Source organism: Xenia sp. Carnegie-2017, unplaced genomic scaffold, assembly GCF_021976095.1.
Source record: "Xenia sp. Carnegie-2017 unplaced genomic scaffold, XeniaSp_v1 HiC_scaffold_1, whole genome shotgun sequence".
NCBI classification, from domain to species: Eukaryota; Metazoa; Cnidaria; class Anthozoa; order Malacalcyonacea; family Xeniidae; genus Xenia; species Xenia sp. Carnegie-2017.
This window is the reverse complement of record NW_025813402.1, coordinates 371,299-393,688: the sequence shown is the minus strand read 5'-3', so window position 1 is coordinate 393,688 and position 22,390 is coordinate 371,299. Positions and strand designations below refer to the sequence as shown.

The 22,390-nt window shown below is 33.7% G+C and overlaps 1 protein-coding gene and 1 long non-coding RNA gene across 6 annotated transcripts in view; one reads left to right on the top strand and one right to left on the bottom strand.

Moving 5' to 3' along the window:
* Window positions 1-14,590: 14,590 nt before the first annotated feature.
* The window catches only part of LOC124440645 (eukaryotic translation initiation factor 2 subunit 1-like), a 118,619-nt gene continuing 110,819 nt past the window's right edge, over window positions 14,591-22,390 (bottom strand). For 3 of the 5 annotated variants that reach the window (XR_006946718.1, XR_006946719.1, XR_006946717.1), the window contains 3 exons: window positions 20,467-20,604; window positions 19,325-19,581; window positions 14,591-15,724 (listed from right to left, as the gene is read on the bottom strand). Coding sequence is in view for 1 of the 5 variants with exons in the window: in XM_046991076.1 (XP_046847032.1) it covers window positions 20,476-20,604 (129 nt within the window). In the remaining 4 variants the exon portion in view is untranslated. Of the gene's footprint in view, window positions 15,725-19,324; window positions 19,582-20,466; window positions 20,605-21,515; window positions 21,637-21,784; window positions 22,094-22,390 lie in introns of those variants that run through there. The other 2 variants (XR_006946715.1, XM_046991076.1) reach the window with 2 other exon arrangements.
* LOC124441311 lies at window positions 18,606-19,835 on the top strand. The gene is made up of 2 exons (XR_006946941.1): window positions 18,606-18,792; window positions 19,412-19,835. It is a non-coding gene; the product is annotated as an uncharacterized LOC124441311 (long non-coding RNA).

Sequence of the window (22,390 nt, the reverse complement as noted above, 5' to 3'; positions counted from 1 at the left end):
GACAACAAACAAACAAACAACATTTATATACCGGCCAGTATTAATCCCCGCCAGGGGGGTTGACCGGTCCATGAATTTTTCCACGCCACACATCTCTATCTCTCGCCATATCTCTCGTTATACCCATCGCCTTCATATCACTGTTCACAACATCCATCCATCTCTTTCTCGGTCTACCTCGTTTGCGGACTCCATCAACATTCATATGCAACGTTCTACAATTTCAGCACTTTCTTCCCTCCTTTCCACATGCCCAAACCACCTCAAACGCTGGCGTCTTACCCAATTCTCGATACACTCAACACCAACTCTTTCTCTAATCTCTTCACTTCGAATCCTATCCATCAACGTTACACCACACATCATCCTAAGCATTCTCCTTTCCGTCGACGCCAATCTTCTCAGGTCCTCTGCTTTCGGCGCTCTGCTCCATATCCCAAAACACTTCTAACACATGCCTTATACAATTCTCCTTCTGCTTCAACGAGTCGACTTTCCGCAACATTCCCGACAACTCTCTAAAACTCCACCACGCTGCTTAACTCTGTTCCTCACCGCTCACCCTCCACCATCATTTAACACATCGCCCAGATATTTAAACTCCGATACACCTTCAAACTCGTCACCCAGTTCAAACCGTTCAATCGCGACTCGCCCACCACTTCGACGTCCCGCACTCAAAATCAGTTACTCTTGTCAATGCACCACGGACACCTGAACATCTTCCATGAACCCACTTACCGCATTTCCCACACATTATCGAATTCACTCCAACTCTTTTCCCACACACACCACATGGCCATTTATTTCTTTTCCCACACACACCACATGGCCTCTGCAAGACTCTCTGGAACGTTTTGTGAACGGGAATTATTTTCGTCTTGATGTACTTTCGACGCGAGTTGCCCTTCTATTATTCTCTATTCTATGCCCAAGCTCTCGCGATTTTCTTCTCGTCCGTATTTGATTAAAGTAAACTCTGGATTTTACAGTTGACCAACTTTAACAACTTAAATCATTCACTCTGCCACAGCAACATGACACACCAGTGCAATACAACAACACGATGAACCGACATTCAACAACGTTTGTCGCGGACGCAAAACGCAGCATGGTTATCTACACACGTCTTTATGCAAAATACAATTCGTCTGCGAGGGGAAGTCCCCATACCATCATGCAACAGTAATGTGCACGGAAGATTCTGGAAACAATCCCTTTGTTCATATCCATCATGCACCCATTCATTTGTGTCGTTTTCCGCTTTATCTTTACTCTGCAAATTGTCCATAATATACAGAATAGTTCTTGTTTAAACAGTGCCGTACGTTTTTTGTTACTGTGTCTTATGTGAATGTAGTTATGTGTGTTATGTGAATATTGAACTTTGCTTTAGAAATTAGAATACACAAGCCATGAGCCACCAGCTCAATAAAACGTGTTTTCCAGGGAATATAATAACGAGATAATCATTGTCTCCAAAGAATACGTTCTTACAAGTTAGTGTGCTACAAATATGGTTGATATTCACAGACAAGGAAAGTGAACTTCGTCGCTAAAATTTAACATGGTAAAATTTTCTATAGGCAAAAATATCTCATAAGACATTTTACGTACTTTGAAGATCAGCTACAAAGCATTCAGGAACCCTTTCTTTACTTAACACTTCACAGTTAAATTTCGCAGTGAGCAGTGGACAAGAGCCTAAAATGCGAAATATTATGGCACGGAAGATTAAAATCATGATTTACAATCAAACGGCCAATTTTACGTCTAGCGGTCAATGTTATAAAAATTGCGCGTCATAATTAACTTGTTTAGAGATGAACTATTTAGGAATGAAACAATCTGATGACAGCAATAATCACTTAACTATGATCTCGTTATTAAAAGGTTAAAAGCTGTGAAATAAAACGATTTGAAATGGATAAGTTATTCTGAAACATAGCCTACAGAACAATGACTTTAAAATTCAAAAATTTCAAGAAGCCTTCCACTCACTGTCTCAAAGAGATGTGAAATGGAGTGTGTGATGAGTAGAGTGTGGAAGGTTTATTTCAATTTTTATATTTCAATGTCATTGTTGTAAAGGTTATGTTTCAGATTAACTTATCCATTTAAGATTTCGGAGCGATTATAGAATACCCGTCCATTTTTAAAGGCACCCATACAGGCTTAAGTTAAACTAAAATATCGTTTAGTTCTTAATTATTATTTATCAAGTATCATTTAGTGTCATTTAATGGTCAAAATAAAGAACAAAGTATAAAGAACAAGGCATATTATATAAGTAGATAGTGAGTGGACGGGTATTCTATAACATAGCATTACGATCTTGTGGTGTTTATCACTAAACTAAAATATCGTTTAGTTCTCAATTATTATTTATCAAGTATCATTTAGTGTTATTTAATGGTCAAAATAAAGAAAAAAGTATAAAGAACAAGGCATATTATATAAAATATTATATAAAATATCGTTTAGTTCTCAATTATTATTTATCAAGTATCATTTAGTGTCATTTAATGGTCAAAATAAAGAAAAAAGTATAAAGAACAAGGCATATTATATAAGTAGATAGTGAGTGGACGGGTATTCTATAACATAGCATTACGATCTTGTGGTGTTTATCACTTTAGTAGTTGTGGTTCGTATGGCATAATAAAAAGTGTCAAATATGAATATAATAGATAGAAAGTTATAGCCACCTCTTGTACTTAAGGCAAGTTTGTCACAAATAGAAGATTAAGAATCTAGTGAATATTGCGATAACGCGATTACCGTATGCGCTCGAAAATGTCGTACACTTGCATAGTTTTGCGACTGTAGCATTTACGTTATAGTAAATAAAGTTGCCTTCAAAAAAAGTAAAAAGCACTGTCGTTAACTGATAGAAATGTAACTTATACGTATAAGAAAATTTTTGCAGTAAAACAAAATAGGGCGGAAACTCAGTAAATTTATGAATATTTTGCACAAACCTTGTAAGATCAAGCACAGAATGTATTGGTTCAACTTTTCTTCGTTCGGTTCTGGTTCTTTCACGTTAACATTTCCAGGTTAAATGCAAATAAACAAATTACTCCCCAAACATTGTAGTCATAAGACAATACAGCAATGTTCTTCTTCCCAATTTTCCGCTCTGTTTTGACTCCAATTCAGCGACTGCCAAAAGCAAGCTGGATACAATCGAAGGAAGAACCAAAGTCTTAATGCTCTCACACAAATCTCACCAAGAAACGAAACGTACATTGTATATTCCTTCGGTGTTGGATCTATGGACGACTGAACATTGCCATGTAATAAAGCACCAAGTAAAAATCCACAAAGTACGCCGAATAAAATGAAAAATAATATCATATGTTGTTTTGCATGTTTTAATCCATTGTAGCAACGCTTTCGTGAAGTCATTGTCGAAAAAAACACTGAATCTCATCTTCACAATTCACAATAACAAAGACTATAAATTTACCGCGCCATTGACTATATATAAATATTCAATACATACTAGAGACTTAGGTTACGTGTTTGAAATTTGAAATCATTTGAAATAAGTGGAGAAGGCTAAACTGGTCTAAACTAATTCACAAAACAAAAGCTATTCGTCGTCATCACAATAATTGGAAACTTGTGATAGGAAAAAATAAAATAGAAATCATTATAAGAGCCCTTACAAACAGTATTTCAAAACATTCTGTTTTTTATCGAATCTACAACTGGCAGTAAATACTAAAGGATTTATAAACTTGGCAATGGAAAAATACATAATTGGTAGTGAGGATGGTTTGCTAAAATTAAAAATTTCACTCAGTCGATTTTATCGTGAAGACAATGTCTCACGACGCAAACTAGCATCATAAATAATTTCTATGGAAACAATTATATAGGAATGCATGAGTTTATATCATTGGTTTATATATTATAACGCATGAAATGACAGCACTAAAAAATTACCATTCAATAAATATTAATAATTACATTAAAATAAATATTATTAAGAAAGAGATTTACAAAAACGTACAAATTATTTTACATTGTTCATTAGTACATAAGATTAAAGTATGCCTTTCTTCCATTGATTATTGAATGGTTAAAAAAAAATATTTTCTTGAGTTCTTGCGTTTTACACAAACCTATTTATCATAAAAAATGTACATGATTTATTTCTCTTAGTATAAATCATTTTACGTTGAAGTTGACGAATCTTTAAAGTTTTTCTAACGTTGATGGTACATTCAAAACCAAATCTTCGTATTTCCATCGCACATCTATCTCCTCTTGTCAAGTCTTGCAGGTCAAGCAAAAATTCTTCAGGAAGCGTTTCTTGAATGGGTAAATTTAGAATTGGTCGAGTATTTCCACCATCTTCCATACTTTCATTTTCCACTGCACTGTCGTATCTTTCGTTGCCATCTTCTAGCCCATCACAACTATCTTCTTTAACGTTATTCTCTTTTTCAACACAGGATTTTTTACCTTTTTCGGTCATCTTTTTGTAAATGACGATCTAAACATAATTAGAATAGGGAAAGAGGCATAATCTGGACTATTCTACAAAATAGCCAACTTATTACGAATTTCAAATTTCACCACTCTCAGACGGTGAAACTATACATTTCTAGAGAAATTATCAATGGTAATGTTCTGAAATTTGCAAAGTAAATCTTTGAGTCTGGAATTCATAAGTATTTGTCTTTATATCACGTGATCATTTTCTGAAACATTTGCGGGATTGTAGGGTTGTACGCACATGACCCACACTGACTACATAGAAATGTAGAAAAAATTGAAGATCATAAACAATTTTCTTTCATCCAGTATAATAATAATAAATTAAAATTGCGAATATTTTGTTTCCAAAAGCGAAAAAACAGACAACTAAACAACTCGGGTTTGCTGTAATTGCGTGGTTTCCTCGGAGTAAAAATTATTTTAGCTCACAATGTCGATAACTTTGCTAAAATGTACTGCAGTATATTTTGATATCAAAACGTAGTTCAAAATGATCGGAAAAACGATCCAGCAGGAAAAATGCTGAAATGTATGAAACTTGTTTCATACTATCATTGACGAAGCGTTGTTGAAATGGATGGTTCGAATCGTAAGAATAGCAAAATATTTTATTACCTAGTGTAAAATAAAATAGATAAGTCATATCTACCTTTTCTTTTAAAGCGAAGTTAGCCACGCAAAGAAATATACAAGAATCAAGTCAATTTGTCAAGTCTCCAGTTTTACACGCTTACAGTTTTCCACTATGATTCTGTGTAGACCTTTAAATATAGGAAGAAGACGTGGATCCAGTGGATGTATATTGTTTAATGTGTAGTCGGGCTGTTGTATATCAACTGTTGGGAACACTGAAGAATGATACCACTTTTATAACATTTCCATGGAGTTAAATGTTGATATGATCCTCCCACTTTGTTGGACAATTTAAGCAATTGTCTCATTCAGGTGACTCAACGGGATTCGAACCCCGTTGAGTCACCTTAATTTTTCAGGTTCATGAGACAATTGCTTAAATTGTCCAACAAAGTGCGAAAATCATATCTACACTTAATTTCAAACACCGCACTGCATAAAACATTCTTTCGTACTTCCATGGAGTGTTTGCTTAGCCAATAAGATTAAAGATCATAAACAATAACCTATTCTACATCATAAACCTATGCCAAATATGGTACTAGGGATTACGAAAATAATATTTCTTGCAAATAATTGCCACCAACGTAAATACCACGAACATCGGGTCATGTATTGAGGAATAAGGTTGCGTTTACACTATACCGGATTCGCTCATCACGACATCTTCATTTGTTTTAAAGGGGTAACTGTTTGGAGTAAAAGCTTATTAAGCTGATAGATTTAGTCTATTTGATCGTGTTTCTGACGTTGAACAATTTCACTGCCTTTTAATACAAAGAATATTCAACCTGCTACGATAGCAATCCGGTATAGTGTAAACGACGGCCTAAAACGCCACAATAAATAATTTCGCCGAAGTCTGCATCATCACACAGGGTGACAAAAGTACATTTTATAACAATAGCAATAATATGGCTTTATGAACGGTTGCTCATTTGTATCAAGGAGATTGACTCAGTTAGAAAAGCAATGTGATTTCATGTTATCATTGCCGCTTTTAACGTCAGGAATATTTTATTGACCGCATGCTGGATAGGAGTACATTTAATGTGTTATTACAAGTAGACAATAAATAAGTAAAAGCTCTCAATAGTGACTTTACAGTGCCAGAGCCAAAAAATGTTTTACGTAGTATAACTGTTTGAGCATCTCAAATACTTTTCGTTTTAAAATATGTACGTATGTGTAATGTGTTGGCCAAGAAAAGTACAAAGTGAGAGTGTTGTAGAGCCTATTATGGAAGAGTTTGTATCAATTTGATAACGACAACATGACCTTGGAATAAACTGACACGAACATATCATAATTATACAACTATAAATATTTCGGGTTCATAGCTACTAGACCACAAAGTCCACAAGAGTTTTAGACGAATTATAAATTTTACCAGGACAACTCAACTAACGAATTAACAGGGAAGTTTTGCTTTCACAAGTTAAACTCATTAAATCATCACTCTGTTGACTCTGTTCATTTATAGAAAAATATTTCGTTTGATTTATCCGTGAAGGACGATTTTACTCTTCACAAAGCGTTTGGATGACAAATGACGATATAGTATTTATCTAATAAAAACAGTTTTCATTCAAAATAGCAATGAATTTTATGTTAAATTTGCGAGGACGTCTCTATAATCGTCGCAAGTAAAGCACCTGAAGTGGATATACTTATGCTCAATCGAGCTTGCCGTCGGCTTTCCGAGCGCGTGACACTTATATAGCAGTGCATTTTAATATTTTAAGAAACAAACATTACAGTTTGCGAAAGACATGGACTTATAGGTCCAATAAGTCCCATTCCCTATGTTTAATGTAATGTGTAATCAGTCCTACAACAAATCAATTCCATGCTCATAATCACTGTATGTATGAAAATAGAATGCTAATGTGCCATGAATAATGACCGCAACATGGATTGTACCATTCAAGTTTGTATGTGTATAAAAGTGATTCCTTGCAGAAAACAGCTGAGTAACATGAATGCAGATGAAATCAAATAATATACTAACACACAAACACTGGGAGACTGAGAGCTACATATATGACACCATATAATTGTTGGTGTTAATGGATGTGTTGATCTTGTGCTGGTTGGCAACAAATTGAACAAAATACAGAAAACATTCTTTAAGCTCCAGTTAACATGATTCAATTGGTTATTGGCTGAGTTCTAACTTTCATGTCAACTGCAACATATACATGTAAAGATGAATAATTTTAATGAAGAAATTCCTTATTGGCTGAGTTCTAACTTTCATGTCAACTGCAACATATACATGTAAAGATGAATAATTTTAATGAAGAAATTCCTTATTGGCTGAGTTCTAACTTTCATGTCAACTGCAACATATACATGTAAACATCAATAATTTAAATGAAGAAATTCCTTATTGGCTGAGTTCAAACTTTCATGTCAACTGCAACATATACATGTAAAGATCAATAATTTAAATGAAGCAATTGCTTTTCTACCGCTTGTCTTTAGCATGCAAATTTTGTAAAATGAACTTTGGAAAACTGCTCTTCCAATTACTCCTAATTTAATGTTTGCATATTATACATACATACAGTGTTACTTCTTGCTGTTACTTTTATAAATTAACTTAAAGTAAATGGTTTGAACCCGGGAGCATCGTTACATGTTTGTAAATGTAGATCGTCCAGGTTGGTATAGTCCTGAGAAGGACTGTTTTTGTTGTTGTTGACTGACGTTTCGACAACCTTAACGGTAGTCATCTTCAGAGTCAAATGAGGAGTAAACGTCAGGTTAGCCGTATTTGTTATCTGGTTCTTACATAGCGGTGGTTGAACATCAGTCAACAACAACAAAAACAGTCCTTCTTAGGACTATACCAGCCTGGACGATCTACATTTACAAACATGTAACGATACTCCTGGGTTCAAACCATTTACTTCATTACGATCATTTGGACGACAGAGCGAACAACTTGCTAACGACTACATACGTTTTGCAAGCAACGTCAGACGCATACGCCAACAACTCTGGTTCAACCACCGCTGCGTAAGAAAGAACCAGATAACAAATATGGCTAACCTGACGTTTACTTCTGATTTGATTCTGAAGATGACTACCGCTAAGGTTGTCGAAACGTCAGTCAACAACAACAAAAACAGTCCTTCTCAGGATTATACCAACCCGGACGATCTACATCTACAAACATGTAATAAATTAACTTAGTTATAAGAGAGTTTAAAAATAAAAGGTTATACAATTACTTTGTCTAAATTAAGTGACAAAATATAAAAGATATTGCTGTTTGTTGCTCATCATATCAATCCTTTGTTTTAAAAATTACTGTGCTTTTGTCCATTTGGTATTGTGTCGCTTATAATTTATGTCAACAGACATAATAGAAAAACTGTTGTTCAATTATATGTAATACATATTAAATATCATTTCATATAACCAATCAAAAACCATAAAACATTTTGTATGAAACATGTTTAGCTCCTAAGTTAAACATAAAGTACTACTTGAATAAGAACATGACAAACTCTGCTTGTTTTATTTTTTTCTCTGACGTTGTAAAAAAAGCAGCTCATTAAACATACGTCAATTGTATGATTCCACATCTTTGATACATCATACAGGTGTGTAAAATGTCCAATGGACTCAAGTGATGTCCTTCTGATAATAGTTACACAGTCAGACAAAGCAAACATGAGACAGTCATTGTGTAAATGATGTGAACATGTGCTTTGTTATTTTATTTTGTTTTGGAGACACATAACTTTTCTTCAATATGCAAAAAACATCCTTATGATATCACAATGCATAATTAGCTTTAGAAAAAAATAATTTTTGTGGACAGTTAACATAAATTATTGCCAATGTCACAGGGTCCTAACATTATTGATTTCAATGCATTGGGATGGTGTCTTTGTAATTTTCAAATAAACGACTAATGATTGAATATGACCATCTTAATACAGCATGGAGTACTTAAGGAAATGGTAACAGGATGATATGAGGACAGTAGAGGCACCAGGGGGATGTCATTTTAGTGATACAATATACTTTTCATATAAATATAAACCAAACATTTACAGCTTGTTGTAAAACAAATGTTCCTTTCTTGTTCATAATGACTTCTTCAATGGCTTTGATGGATGTTTCCAAAGCTTTCAAACCTTCTTCTCGATTCATTGTTGTTGTCACGACAACATAGGTTGGTGGTCAAATGGGATTTATCTTGAAGAAGAAAACAGTTTACAATCAAACAGTGAAATTTTCAAAAGATTATTTATCATTGTATGGTATTTAGGCCTGGCACAGCTATTGTAAGATATAATTACATTGCTGTGCACATTTGGAACATCTATAAATAATTAAATCTTGTTTTCGTGAACATCAAAATGTCCATCCTCATTGTGTTTATGTAGCAATATTGCAATTTGATGCATTTCAATGAGAATGATCTGTCATATACAGTGATGTGAAACAAAGCTTTGTGCTATTCTTGGTTCTTAAGGTTCGTTTTTCTTGACAACTCATTTATTGACAGTTGTCTTGTTGTACACAATGTTCAGTAGTATATATAATAATCATTCTACAATTGAAATCTTGACATAAACATATTTAAAAGTTAAAATGACATGATGAATATGAGGTATAGCTCTATTGGTTAAGAACAGTTCATGTACGACGACAGATGATGTTAATGTTGATTCATAATGGTTTTAAAAAAGCTTGACTGACTGATAATTATGCTAATAAACACATAAATTGGTATGTGCTGCCGTGCAAAATACCCATAATGCAACAGTCACTTCATCTGATATGCTTCATCTGCAAGAGGAAGTCCCTTAACATACCCATCATGTGAATGTAGGACAGTGTATCATAAGATCTTCGGACAGAGCGTATTAAGGGAAGAAACAATATAATTGTTTTAGAAGAAAATTACAGAAAACTCTGTCACAAAAAAATCTTCAGTGTTGCCGGCCCTGGGTAAGCAGAAGTCCTACTTGACTAAATTGACTATGCAGTTTTCTTCTGTCGCGCGTAATGTCCGTTTCGTGTTTGTCAAGAAATTATAAATATTGAACTTTGCTTTAGAAATTAGAATACACAAGCCATGAGCCACCAGCTCAATAAAACGTGTTTTCCAGGGAATATAATAACGAGATAATCATTGTCTCCAAAGAATACGTTCTTACAAGTTAGTGTGCTACAAATATGGTTGATATTCACAGACAAGGAAAGTGAACTTCGTCGCTAAAATTTAACATAGTAAAATTTTCTATAGGCAAAATATCTCATAAGACATTTTACGTACTTTGAAGATCAGCTACATAGCATTCAGCAACCCTTTCTTTACTTAACACTTCACAGTTAATTTTCGCAGTGAGCAGTGGACAAGAGCCTAAAATGCGAAATATTATGGCACGGAAGATTAAAATCATGATTTACAATCAAACGGCCAATTTTACGTCTAGCGGTCAATGTTATAAAATTGCGCGTCATAATTAACTTGTTTAGAGATTAACTATTTAGGAATGAAACAATCTGATGACAGCAATAATCACTTAACAATTATCTCGTTATTAAAAGGTTAAAAGCTGTGAAATAAAACGATTTGAAATGGATAAGTTATTCTGAAACATAGCCTATAGAACAATGACTTTAAAATTCAAAAATTTAAATAAACCTTCCACTCACTGTCTCAAAGAGATGTGAAATTGAGTGTGTGATGAGTGGAGTGTGGAAGGTTTATTGTAATTTTTATATTTCAATGTCATTGTTGTAAAGGTTTTGTTTCAGATTAACTTATCCATTTAAGATTACGATCTTGTGGTGTTTATCACTAAACTAAAATATCGTTTAGTTCTTAATTATTATTTATCCAGTATCATTTAGTGTCATTTAATGGTCAAAATAAAGAACAAAGTATAAAGAACGAGGCATATTATATAAGTAGATAGTGAATGGACGGGTATTCTATAACATAGCATGATCTTGTGGTGTTTATCACTTTGGTAGTTATGGTTCGTTTGGCATAGTAAAAAAAGTGTCAAATATGTATGTAATAATGTATAAAAAGTCATAGCCACCTCTAGTACTTAAGGCAAGTTTGTCACAAATAGAAGATTAAGAATCTAGTGAATATTGCGATAACGCGATTTCCGTATGCGCTCGAAAATCTCGTACAATTGCACAGTTTTGCGAACGTAACATTTACGTTATAATAAATAAAGTTGCCTTCAAAAAAAATAAAAAGCATTGTCGTTAACTGATAGAATATAACTTCTACGTATTTGAAAATTTTCGCAGTAAAAGCAAAAGCAGGGCGCAAACTCAGTAAATTTATGAATATTTTGCACAAACCTTATAAGATCAAGCACAGAATGTATTGTTTCAACTTTTTCTTCGTTCGGTTCTGGTTCTTTCACGTTAACATTTCCAGGTTAAATGCAAATAAACAAATTACTCCCTAAACATTATAGTCATAAGACAATACAGCAATGTTCTTCTTCCCAATTTTCCGCTTTGTTTTGACTCCAATTCAGCGACTGTTAAAAGCAAGCTGGATACAATCAAAGGAAGAACCAAAAGTCTTAAAGCTCTCACCCAAATCTCACCAAGAAACGACACATACATTGCATATTCCTTCGGTGTTGGATCTATGGACGACTGAACATTGCCATGTAATAAAGAGCCGAGTAAAAATCCACAAAGTACGCCGAATAAAATGAAAAATAATATCATATGTTGTTTTGCGTGTTTTAATCCATTGTAGGAACGCTTTCTTGAAGTCATTGTCGAAATTTTGTAGCTCTGAGTGCAATTCAAAGCAACAAATAAACACTGAATCTCAATTTCACAATAACAAAGCCATTAATATACCGCGCCATTGACTATATATAAATATTCAATACTTAGAGGATTAAATCACGTGTTATGCAGTAGCATATTGCTGATTTGCCTTTAATATTAGAAACATTTGTGATTTATGTAGTTGTACAAAGAGCAAACCAGTGTTGTTTTGCAAATTTTTTAAGCAAGAAAACTCAGCACTCTAAAGGCATCATCAAGAAGCTGTAAGTACAATGCTAACAGAATGAATACTAAAGAACAAAAATTCCAATTTTTTTGATATTTATCATGACATCACACAAAAGCCAAATCAAATTATCTAATCTACAACAAGCAGTAAATAGTTCGTTTCCTAACTTAAGTATGTCACAATGTTCAGGTATAAATAGTAAAAAGATAATCATAGTTTACAATGATCTACTGTTGGTTCTACATATAAGTATACAATAAAATATGTTATACCAACTGTTCTTGGGTATAACACCTGTCGGTTATAAGATTAAAGGTTCCTGAAATTTACAACAACTTACAAAATCAACTTTCAAATGTTTATTACTATAATGCATGTTTAGATTTTGTCAATTATTATTGGCTCAATCTTCAATTCTGCCATGTCATGGTCGTCATCTTTACTGCCAAGCTCATTTCCCTTTTGGATCAGTTCATGAGCTTTAAGAAAAATAACGCCTAAGATTAATGATGGATGCCCAATTAGCTTGGCCAATTCTCGTTCTTTTATGCAAATTTGTTCAACACCTTGAGATAATGTGTTATTTTCAATAGAACCATTTAGGGAAACAGGCCCTCTGATGTAATCACATTGTCTTATGTGTGAGAACAAATTCTTAGTTAAATTACCAATACCATGGCTACTTGAGCGAAAATACTCAACAATCAATTTCCAATCTTCTTCTTTTTCAGCACTAGATAAATCAATTCCTTTAAACTTGCTCAGTTTTTGAGGACTCACATCAAACATGATAATAGCTGGATGTGTACTGCTCAATCCATATTGCTCTAATGAGAACTTTGCATTATTTACCATGTAGAAACCTGCTCCATCAGAGAAGTCTGATTTCTTTCGACCAAAACCCAGCACAATTCCAATTTCCACAATATCCACAGCACTTTCGTGATCAGTACAATGGAAATATACTTCTGTCTCAGGATTATTTTCATTTAGTACAGCAACTTTTGATCCAACATGGTGTAGAGCATCTTTTTGCGATTCAACATTGATCATATTTATAGTATGACTATGTCTTCCCTCTTCATCTAAACGTGTGATATTCACAGTAAACCATTCATTTTGATTATCATTTTTGAAAGGAAAATACGAAACTTGATCATTTAAGAAGATATCATACTTAAAATGATCTTCAATGTAAGTTTTCACCCAGGAGAAAATTGGTTTGTGATTCGGATCTGGCATGCTGGTTATCCACTTAGCAATAAATTCAGATCGATGCTTCGTAAAACCAATCTTGCACAAGATTTCAGCAACCTTTTCACTATCTCTGAGATCTTTTATGCTGTCTTCTTCCTTAAACTCCTTTAAAAAACTTAGCAAATGTACCTTTTCACTTTTGTGTTTTCTCATGTAAGGAGTTAGTTCGAGAAGCCTGCAAGCAAACTCATCTTTCAAACCAAGCACTGAGCACAGAACATCTTCTGGGGTGATATCCAAGTCAAAGAGATCATTTATCTCAGGATGGTTTAGATTGGAAATGGCACTTTCTATACTACTCAAAGCATTATCAAGATTAAATTCATACACATACTCAATTGTTATTTCTTGCTTAAAGCCACAAAAATTGTTGTAGATCAGATTTATTTCATCGAGAAGCTTGGTTAACTTGTAGAGATCTACTTTTAGATCATTCAGTTGATTTATCTTTTCATAAGTGAGTTTGCCTTTATCAGACAATAATGTCTTTACCTTGTCCAACAAGATACAACAAAATACAAGACACTGATGAAGAACATAAAATGAGCGAATTAAGTGGCGGTCAGTTTTACCAGCACTTTCATGTCTGTCTAGGGTACGCAATTGGGAACGCCAGTCGCCAAGAACAGTCACATATTTCTCAACATCTTCATTGTTTTTAGTAGTTCGATTTTCCTTGATTTTAAAACGTTCACGTTTCCCAATGATTGGATATTTATTCATCCTAAAAGCCTGGAAGAAGAACGGATAAAGAAAACATGAAGTCACACTTAAACACATATGACACAAATCGATATTTAAAGTGCTCACAAAAACCGCGTGCTCTCAAATAAACTCGTCTTTGAACGTTTACTGACAAGAATCAAAATGCTTTAAACAGAAGTGTAAAGTGCTTTCATGAAAATAGTACATTATAAATGATAACTTACGTTGGAAAATTTCCACGCTACAGAAGTATGCCAGGGCAGCAAAGATGAAAGGACAGAATAAATATAAAACTATATCACATTTACTATTACTCAAAAAATGATTGCCTTACACTGCATTGCAGCCAATCAGGTTGTGCTGCTTCAGGCGTCATCAAGGTTATAAAATAAACACAATGCGGTGCGGTGATTGGTCAAGAGCTTGAATAAGTCTCACTCAACACGAGGGAAATACATTAAACAATTTATCAAATCATTCTGCATTTGTGTAGCAGTTTACAATATCTTCTCGTTGTTTTTAAATAACCAGAATTTACCATTATCTTTTGGCTTATTTTGAAATCAACTGCTTTAGTCTACTAGGAACACTTCGAAAGAAAACGGTGAACGGTTTGATGTTAAAAACACTGTTAAAACTGATTACATCAAAAATTATCATTCCATTCAAAGTTTATAATAACATAAATAAAAAAATAAATATATCTTTACATACAAAAGTTTAAAGAAAGTTATTAATTATCAATTAGCTACACAAGATTTACACAAATATGTCCTTGAAAGTTTCCGTTTATGAAACAGAATGCGTTTTCAAGTGTTCGCATTTTACACTATTATATAGTGAATGGTTCTTTCTATACTAAGGCCCGTTTCACACGGCACATTTTACATGTGCCGAATGCATTCAAAACAAAAAAAAATTGAGACGAAATTCCTCGTTCTCTTTTGTTTTAAACGCATTCGGCTCATGTAAAATGCGAAAGTTATTTGTCAATTAGTTACGCAAGATGTAAACAAATATGTCCTTTAAAGTTTCCGTTTTTGAAACAAGATGCGTTTTCAAGTGCTTACATTTTACACTATTATATAGTGAATGGTTATTTTTACGATAATATAGTGAATGGTTCTTTCTAAACTTAGAACAGTTTTAAACGCGGCATTTTACACACGCCAAATGCATTCAAGACATAAAATTTGAGACGAATTTCCTTGTTCTCTTTTGTTTTAAATGCATTCGCCATTCGGCTCAGGTAAAATGCGACGTTTCAAAAACGCACCTGAAAATTGGCAACTAATACATTCAGATTTACATTTCTTCTTGTGTTGACTGAACATTCAACGCAAAATCATCCCACGCTTCCATGGAATATCCATATTCTCTTATCAAATCCAAGACATGAGGTAAAAACTTGAATTCCTCAATAAGAGTCTCTTGTATGGGATGACCCCTTCCATTCTTTTCTATTCCTGCCGTCACTTCTACAAGATTATGGTGAACATTTTGTTCACCATTGCTTACTTCATGTTCCCCATGTTCCAGCCTTCTCTTGTTGTTGGTTTTTTGCTAAGCTTGCAACCCATGTCTATGCTGGTATAAAATGAAGATAAAAAGTCTTTATTCACGGAACTTTTCCATGCAAGACTTAAAATATTCACAATTTTAATTTATTATTATTATACTGGGTGAAATAAAATAATTGTTTAAGATCTGCAATTTTATCTACATTTCTATGTCGTCAGTGTGACGTCCACACTGAAAATGATAATGAACATTGAGTGAACACAAAAAATTTGCATAAAAATTTGCTATTAGGAAATGCTTAGGTTGTCTGTAAGATAAAAATCAAATTTCAAACATTATCGATTAACTTTTAATTCCCAAAAGCGAAAAAAAAAGACAAACTTAGTTTAAAATGATCGGAAAACACGATCCAGCAGGAAAAATGCCGAAATGTATGAAACTTGTTTCATACTATCATTTGACGAAGCGTTGTTGAAATGTATGGTTCGGATCGTAAGTATAGCAAAATATTTTATTACCTAGTGTAAAATAAAATAGATAAGTCATATCTACCTTTTCTTTTAAAGCCAAGTTAGCCACGTAAAGAAATATACGAGAATCAAGTCAACTAGTCAAGTCTCCAGTGTTACACGCTTACAGTTTTACACTATGGTTTTGTGTAGACCTTTCAATATAGGAAAACGTGGATCCAGTGGATGTATATTGTTTAATGTGTAGTCGGGCTGTTGTATATCAACTGTTGGGAACACTGAAGAATGATACCGCTTTTATATCACTTCCATAGAGTTAAATGTAGATATGATCTTCGCACTTTGTTGGACAATTTAAGCAATTGTCTCATGAACCTGAAAAATTTAGGTGACGCAACGGGATTCGACCCCGTTGACTCAACGGGACTCAACGGGATTAGAACCCTGTTGAGTCACCTGAATTTTTCAGGTTCATGAGACAATTGCTTAAATTGTCCAACAAAGTGCGAAGATCATATCTTCATTTAATTTCAAACACCGCACTGCATAAAACATTCTTTCGTACTTCCATGGAGTGTTTGCTTAGCCAATAGGATTAAAGATCATAAACAATAACCTATTCTACATCATAAACCTATGCCAAATATGGTACTAGGGATCACGAAAAATAATATTTCTTGCAAATAATTGCCACCAACGTAAATACCAGGAACATCGGGTCATGTACTGAGGAATAAGGCTGCGTTTGCACAAAACCGGATTCGCTCATCAAGACATCTTCATTTGCTTTAAAGGTTAACTGTTTGGAGTAAAAGCTTATTAAGTTGATAAATTTAGTCTATTTGATTGTGTTTCTGACGTTGAACAATTTCACTTCCTTTTAATACAAAGAATATTCAACCTGCTGCGATAGCAACCCGGTATAGTGTGTAAACGGGGCCTAAAACGTCACAAAAATTTCTGAAGATCTCTTGAGTAAGACATATCATCACACGAAATCTGCATCACACATGGTGGACAAAAGTACATTTTATAACAATAGCAATAATATGGCTTTATGAACCATGGTGGACAAAAGTACATTTTATAACAATAGCAATGATATGGCTTTATGAACGGTTGCTGATTTGCATCAAGGAGATTGACTCGGTTAGAAAAGCAATGTAATTTCATGTTATCATTGGCGCTTTTAACGGCACGAATATTATATTGAACGTATGCTGGACAAGAGTACATTTTATGTGTTATTACAAGTTAATGTGTTACTGCTTATATGACACTTCTCTGGAGTGTTTCTTAACAGGGGCGGATTGAACTACGTCACTCTCAGCACGCGACGTAGTTAAATTATGCACAGCAGCGGAAAGCTCGTTTGTTCGACACAATGCAAAAACGCCACCTCATCCTAAAGTATTTCTAATTTAGCAGATCGTTTGTAGAACTTCGTCAAATGATAGTATGAAACAAGTTTCATCCATTTCGGCATTTTTCCTGCTGGATTGTTTTCCGATAATTTTAAACTAATTTTTTGATATCAAAAATAAACTGCAGTATATTCATTTCAATAAAATTATAAATAAAAGCAAAATCATTGACATACGGCTTTGTGACTAAAATTGTTTTGACTGCGAGGAAAACCTCCAAAGTTAGAGCAGACCCCGGGTTGTTTATTTGTTTGTTTTTTTTCGCTTTAGGAAACAAAATATTCGCAATTTTTTCTCAAATGAATATACGTAGGTCTAGTTCTAGTTTCGTTCCGTTCTAGTTTTATTTCATCACCGTGAAGTCAAGTTTATGTTTCCTGCTGTTATTCCAGCTGTGTGTACTCGTGAACTTATGCAATCATTATTCAATGTTATAAAAACTATTTAAGTAAATTTCTCAAATCACATTCTATTTTGTTTGTGTTTTGGGTTGGAACATTCCCACAGTTATACCCTTTTTATGCCCACATTATTCTCCTGTCATACCCCCGCTATACCCCTGTCATGCCCCCATCTTTCTCCTTTAATACCCCCCCTTAAAACGATTTGGGAATCGTTTATTCCCAAAAAACGATTTCCTGTTTTCGTTTGACAGTTCAAATTTTGTCATTAGAAAGACCTTTATATTCCCAACTCATTTGGAAACTTAACATTCATGTGCAATCGTTTGAATGTGATAGACTGCTGTTGCTACAAAAAAATCTTTGAAAAGTTGCCTTGTGATAATTACGTAATTATTTAACACAGCAATATTATTGCTGAAAAGAAAATTGCTTTGATAAACAACAGCAGATATTGTAGGCATATTTCACGTTTCTTAAATGTCTTTATTTTTGTTTTACTCTAAAAACCTCTTTCAAAGAGCATTTTTCGTTTTTGAAATAACTTTCTTTTAGCAAGGCCACATTGTGTGCTATAATTTATAAATATGTTCAATTACTGTGTTGGATGCCAATTTAGAGGCGTAATGTGTCTGAGTTAAGGTTGAAAAGCTGCTAAAAGTGTTGATTACATGGAAAGTCGAGTGAAACACAACCTCACAGTGATCTGGCTGCACTCATCTGGCTGGAAACATGGCCGCCGTTTAAAATACCCGGATTGTAGAACTCAAAACAGGGGACACGAACATCAAAGGTTCCGACCTCGAGTGGCGCTTGTGTACATTCCTTAATCTGTGACGGTAGGAAAAAAAATTAATGCAATCATGCGTAAAATTTGTAGTGTGATGCGAAAATTCTAATTTAGTTACTTTGCTATCAACCACATTTCAAGATTTTTAAGTCAGAGTTTACTGTCTTTTCAAGTTCAACTGTATCATTATTTGAAGCAGTTAAGCAGTTATTACGCGTTAGATAGTTTGAAAATCTGAAAAATTTTGCCAATTGCAACATGTAAATTATTACATTTTCTGTCGTTTTTCCTCTGCCATGGTGCCGTCCTTTCGTCTGATTTCGCGTTAGATTTCGCGTAGTATGAAAATCAGAAAAATTTATTCATAAATTTTTAGAGCATTGTAAATTTATGCTGAATATATAACCCAACTTAAGCTCAATGACAAATAAACAAGAAATTTCAAACATTCTGTATGATACACCATGTATAATAATAATAAACTTAAATTATTAGTGAGATGATTTAACAATGGTGGAGCAAAACATGAAAGTTATAAACAATACTGAAATTAGTGAATGTAAATCGTAACTCACACCAACCTTTTATTGAAGCAAAGTTAGCCACGAAGGTAAAAATGTACAAATCAAGTTGAATATCTCGTTTGCACGCTTTGAAAATTGAAATAGGTCTGAGACAATAAGAATCCCTTGCCTCTGTGTTAGTGGTCCTCTTCGGTACGTTCGCACGTTGTGTGACGTCACCTTGCAGTGTCCCGTCTTTGCTAACGCAGGAAGTACAACAGCTTCTCCCAACCAACCAATCAAAATCTCGAGGAATTATCAAACCAAGAAAAATCCTAAAAAGGAGTCGAACGGATTTCATCAAACTTTTATTAACATCTTGACTTTGGTGAAGATAACTCACAAAGGAGGCTCAAATGTACGAAACAAAATACATATACAATATGATACGATACATCATTGTTTCATAAAACTAGCCATATTTTCCTTTATGTTATTGTTTTCTCCATTCGTAATGTCGACATAATCATAAAGTTTTTGTCGTTTTGTGAGCTTTTGTACTTTTTAATACAGTTGACGTCATGATACACTTCCGCTTTTGAAATTTCAAATTTCTCGATTTCATTTGATGATATATAAAGTTAGAAAGGAGTATTAGAATTTTTCAACGAACTTCACTGACTGTATAAGTTCTGATAAACGTCAAAGGTGAACGTCGAGATTAAGTTAACATGAAATTTAAACTCAGAGCAGACAATGGAAAGCGACAGACAAACTATAGCATCGACAATCATAATTCATAACCAATTTTGATAAGATATTTTGACTCTTGTATCAATTATGATTCAAGTGACTTTTAACTTAAAACTTTCAAGGAAAATTTTCTCCGTAGGAAATTGTTAGCAATATGAAATTTAATGATCTTTCTAAATATGCTTTCATTTCAACGACTTGACATTTACAATAGTTTCACAATGACGAATGTCGTATTCAACACAAACTACACATTCAGAGCTGCAGTTTAACCAGAAGAGGGGACCTTCAAAAACTGCCTCGCGAAATACTGACAATGAAATATCTATTTCGGATCGTTGATAGAAAATAATTGATGTTTGTAATGTATAGGGTTTGAATAAAGTTTGAAGTTAAACTAATTGTTGTTCAAGACAACTGCAGGTAGTGTATGATAAAAATAAAACATAGCAAGTTTTAAAACAAACCACAATCATTTATGCTTCATCTTGTTCTTCTTCATCATCAGGATTATCATCATCACCATCAACTTCTGCATTTTGATGTTCAAGTTTTTCCAGTTCCTTTGCAAAGTCTGCTTCATCCATATCTGTGACAACCTTTGGCTGAACAGACAAAAATGATAATCAATGATAGAAATTTATAGCTTAAATTTATCATTTGAAATCAACAAATTTCTTGTATGAATGCAAAGTCATGGCAATAGGATTTACAAGTACATTTCAACCTCTAATCTTGATTGGCATGTATCTGACATAATGAGAAGAACTGACAAAATAAACACAAAAGTAGATTGCTAAGCTCTTGGTCAGTAATGATCAAGGTTAAAAATCTGTGGGTAAAGTGAAGGTTTGGATCAACAATTGACTTGTAATGTGCAAATCACACAATGACCTTCAAGGATGGTATGGGGAAGGTATGTGGATAATATGGTGATTGCATGAGGATGATATATAGTGATGGTACTAGGATATGGTATGATATGAGGATCACATGGTGGTAGTACAAAGATGATGTGGTGATGGTTTGAGGATGATATGGTATGATATGAGGCTCACATGGTGGTAGTACAAAGATGATGTGGTGATGGTTTGAGGATTATATGGTATGATATGAGGATCACATGGTGGTAGTACAAAGATGATGTGGTGATGGTTTGAGGATTATATGGTATGATATGAGGATCACATGGTGGTAGTACAAAGATGATGTGGTGATGGTTTGAGGATGATATGGTATGATATGAGGATCACATGGTGGTAGTACAAAGATGATGTGGTGATGGTTTGAGGATTATATGGTATGATATGAGGATCACATGGTGGTAGTACAAAGATGATGTGGTGATGGTTTGAGGATTATATGGTATGATATGAGGTTCACATGGTGGTAGTACGAAGATGGTATGAAGATGATAACAAGGTGTTAAGAGCATAATATGCACATGGATAAAATGATACAGAAATTGATAACAGAAAGTTTGAGGGACGGTACTATATACTTAGAACAAATGTACCTTTCTTGTTCATAATGACTTCTTTAATGGTTTTGATTGAAGTTTCCAAAGCTTTTAAACCTTCTTCTCAATTCATTGTTGTCGTTTTAACAACATAGGTTGGTGGTGAAATACGATTTATCTTAAAGAACAAGACAATTTATTCGTAAATAATCGCTGTGCTCTGTACAATCTTAATTTTAATTTTACAAACAAAATTTCCTAAACATACATACAAGAACATACAGAAAATAAACATTTGAACATATTTATTCATACTTGACACAAACCTTATGAGATCAAGCACAGAATGAATGTATTGCTTCTACTTTTTCTTCGTTTGGTTCAGTTTTTTTCACGTTAACATTTCCAAGTTTAACACAAATAACTAAAATACTTCCCAAAATGGCGGCTAAAATTGTTGTCATAAGACACGAACAACGAAATGCCACAGAGTGGATAACGTTTTATTTGCAATAAACAGAGAAAGACAAAGAAAATAAACTCATTTTCAGTTCATTTTCAATGTTACCAAGTCAGTTTTCATAAATTCAAAAATATAATGTTCATTCTCAGTTGTTTGTTGACTAGTTCACAGTCCTCTGACCGAGGGCAACGAATAATTATCATTGCTAAATGTTTAAAATTCTATATGATAAATTAAAATAGACAGAATCATTGAATATCAATCTAATAATAGAGCACACAAAGCAGAGAGATGCTAGGCGACCAAATTAATCAAAATATTGATATCGTTTGCAACACCCAAAAATATCTTTTTCCTAAAATAAAAATACAGAGAAAATCCCAATGCTCTCAAAAAATCCAAGATTTTCGGTTTCGATTTCAAAAGTTCGTAAAATTGTTTGCTCTGAAAGTAAGAACATATTCAATAT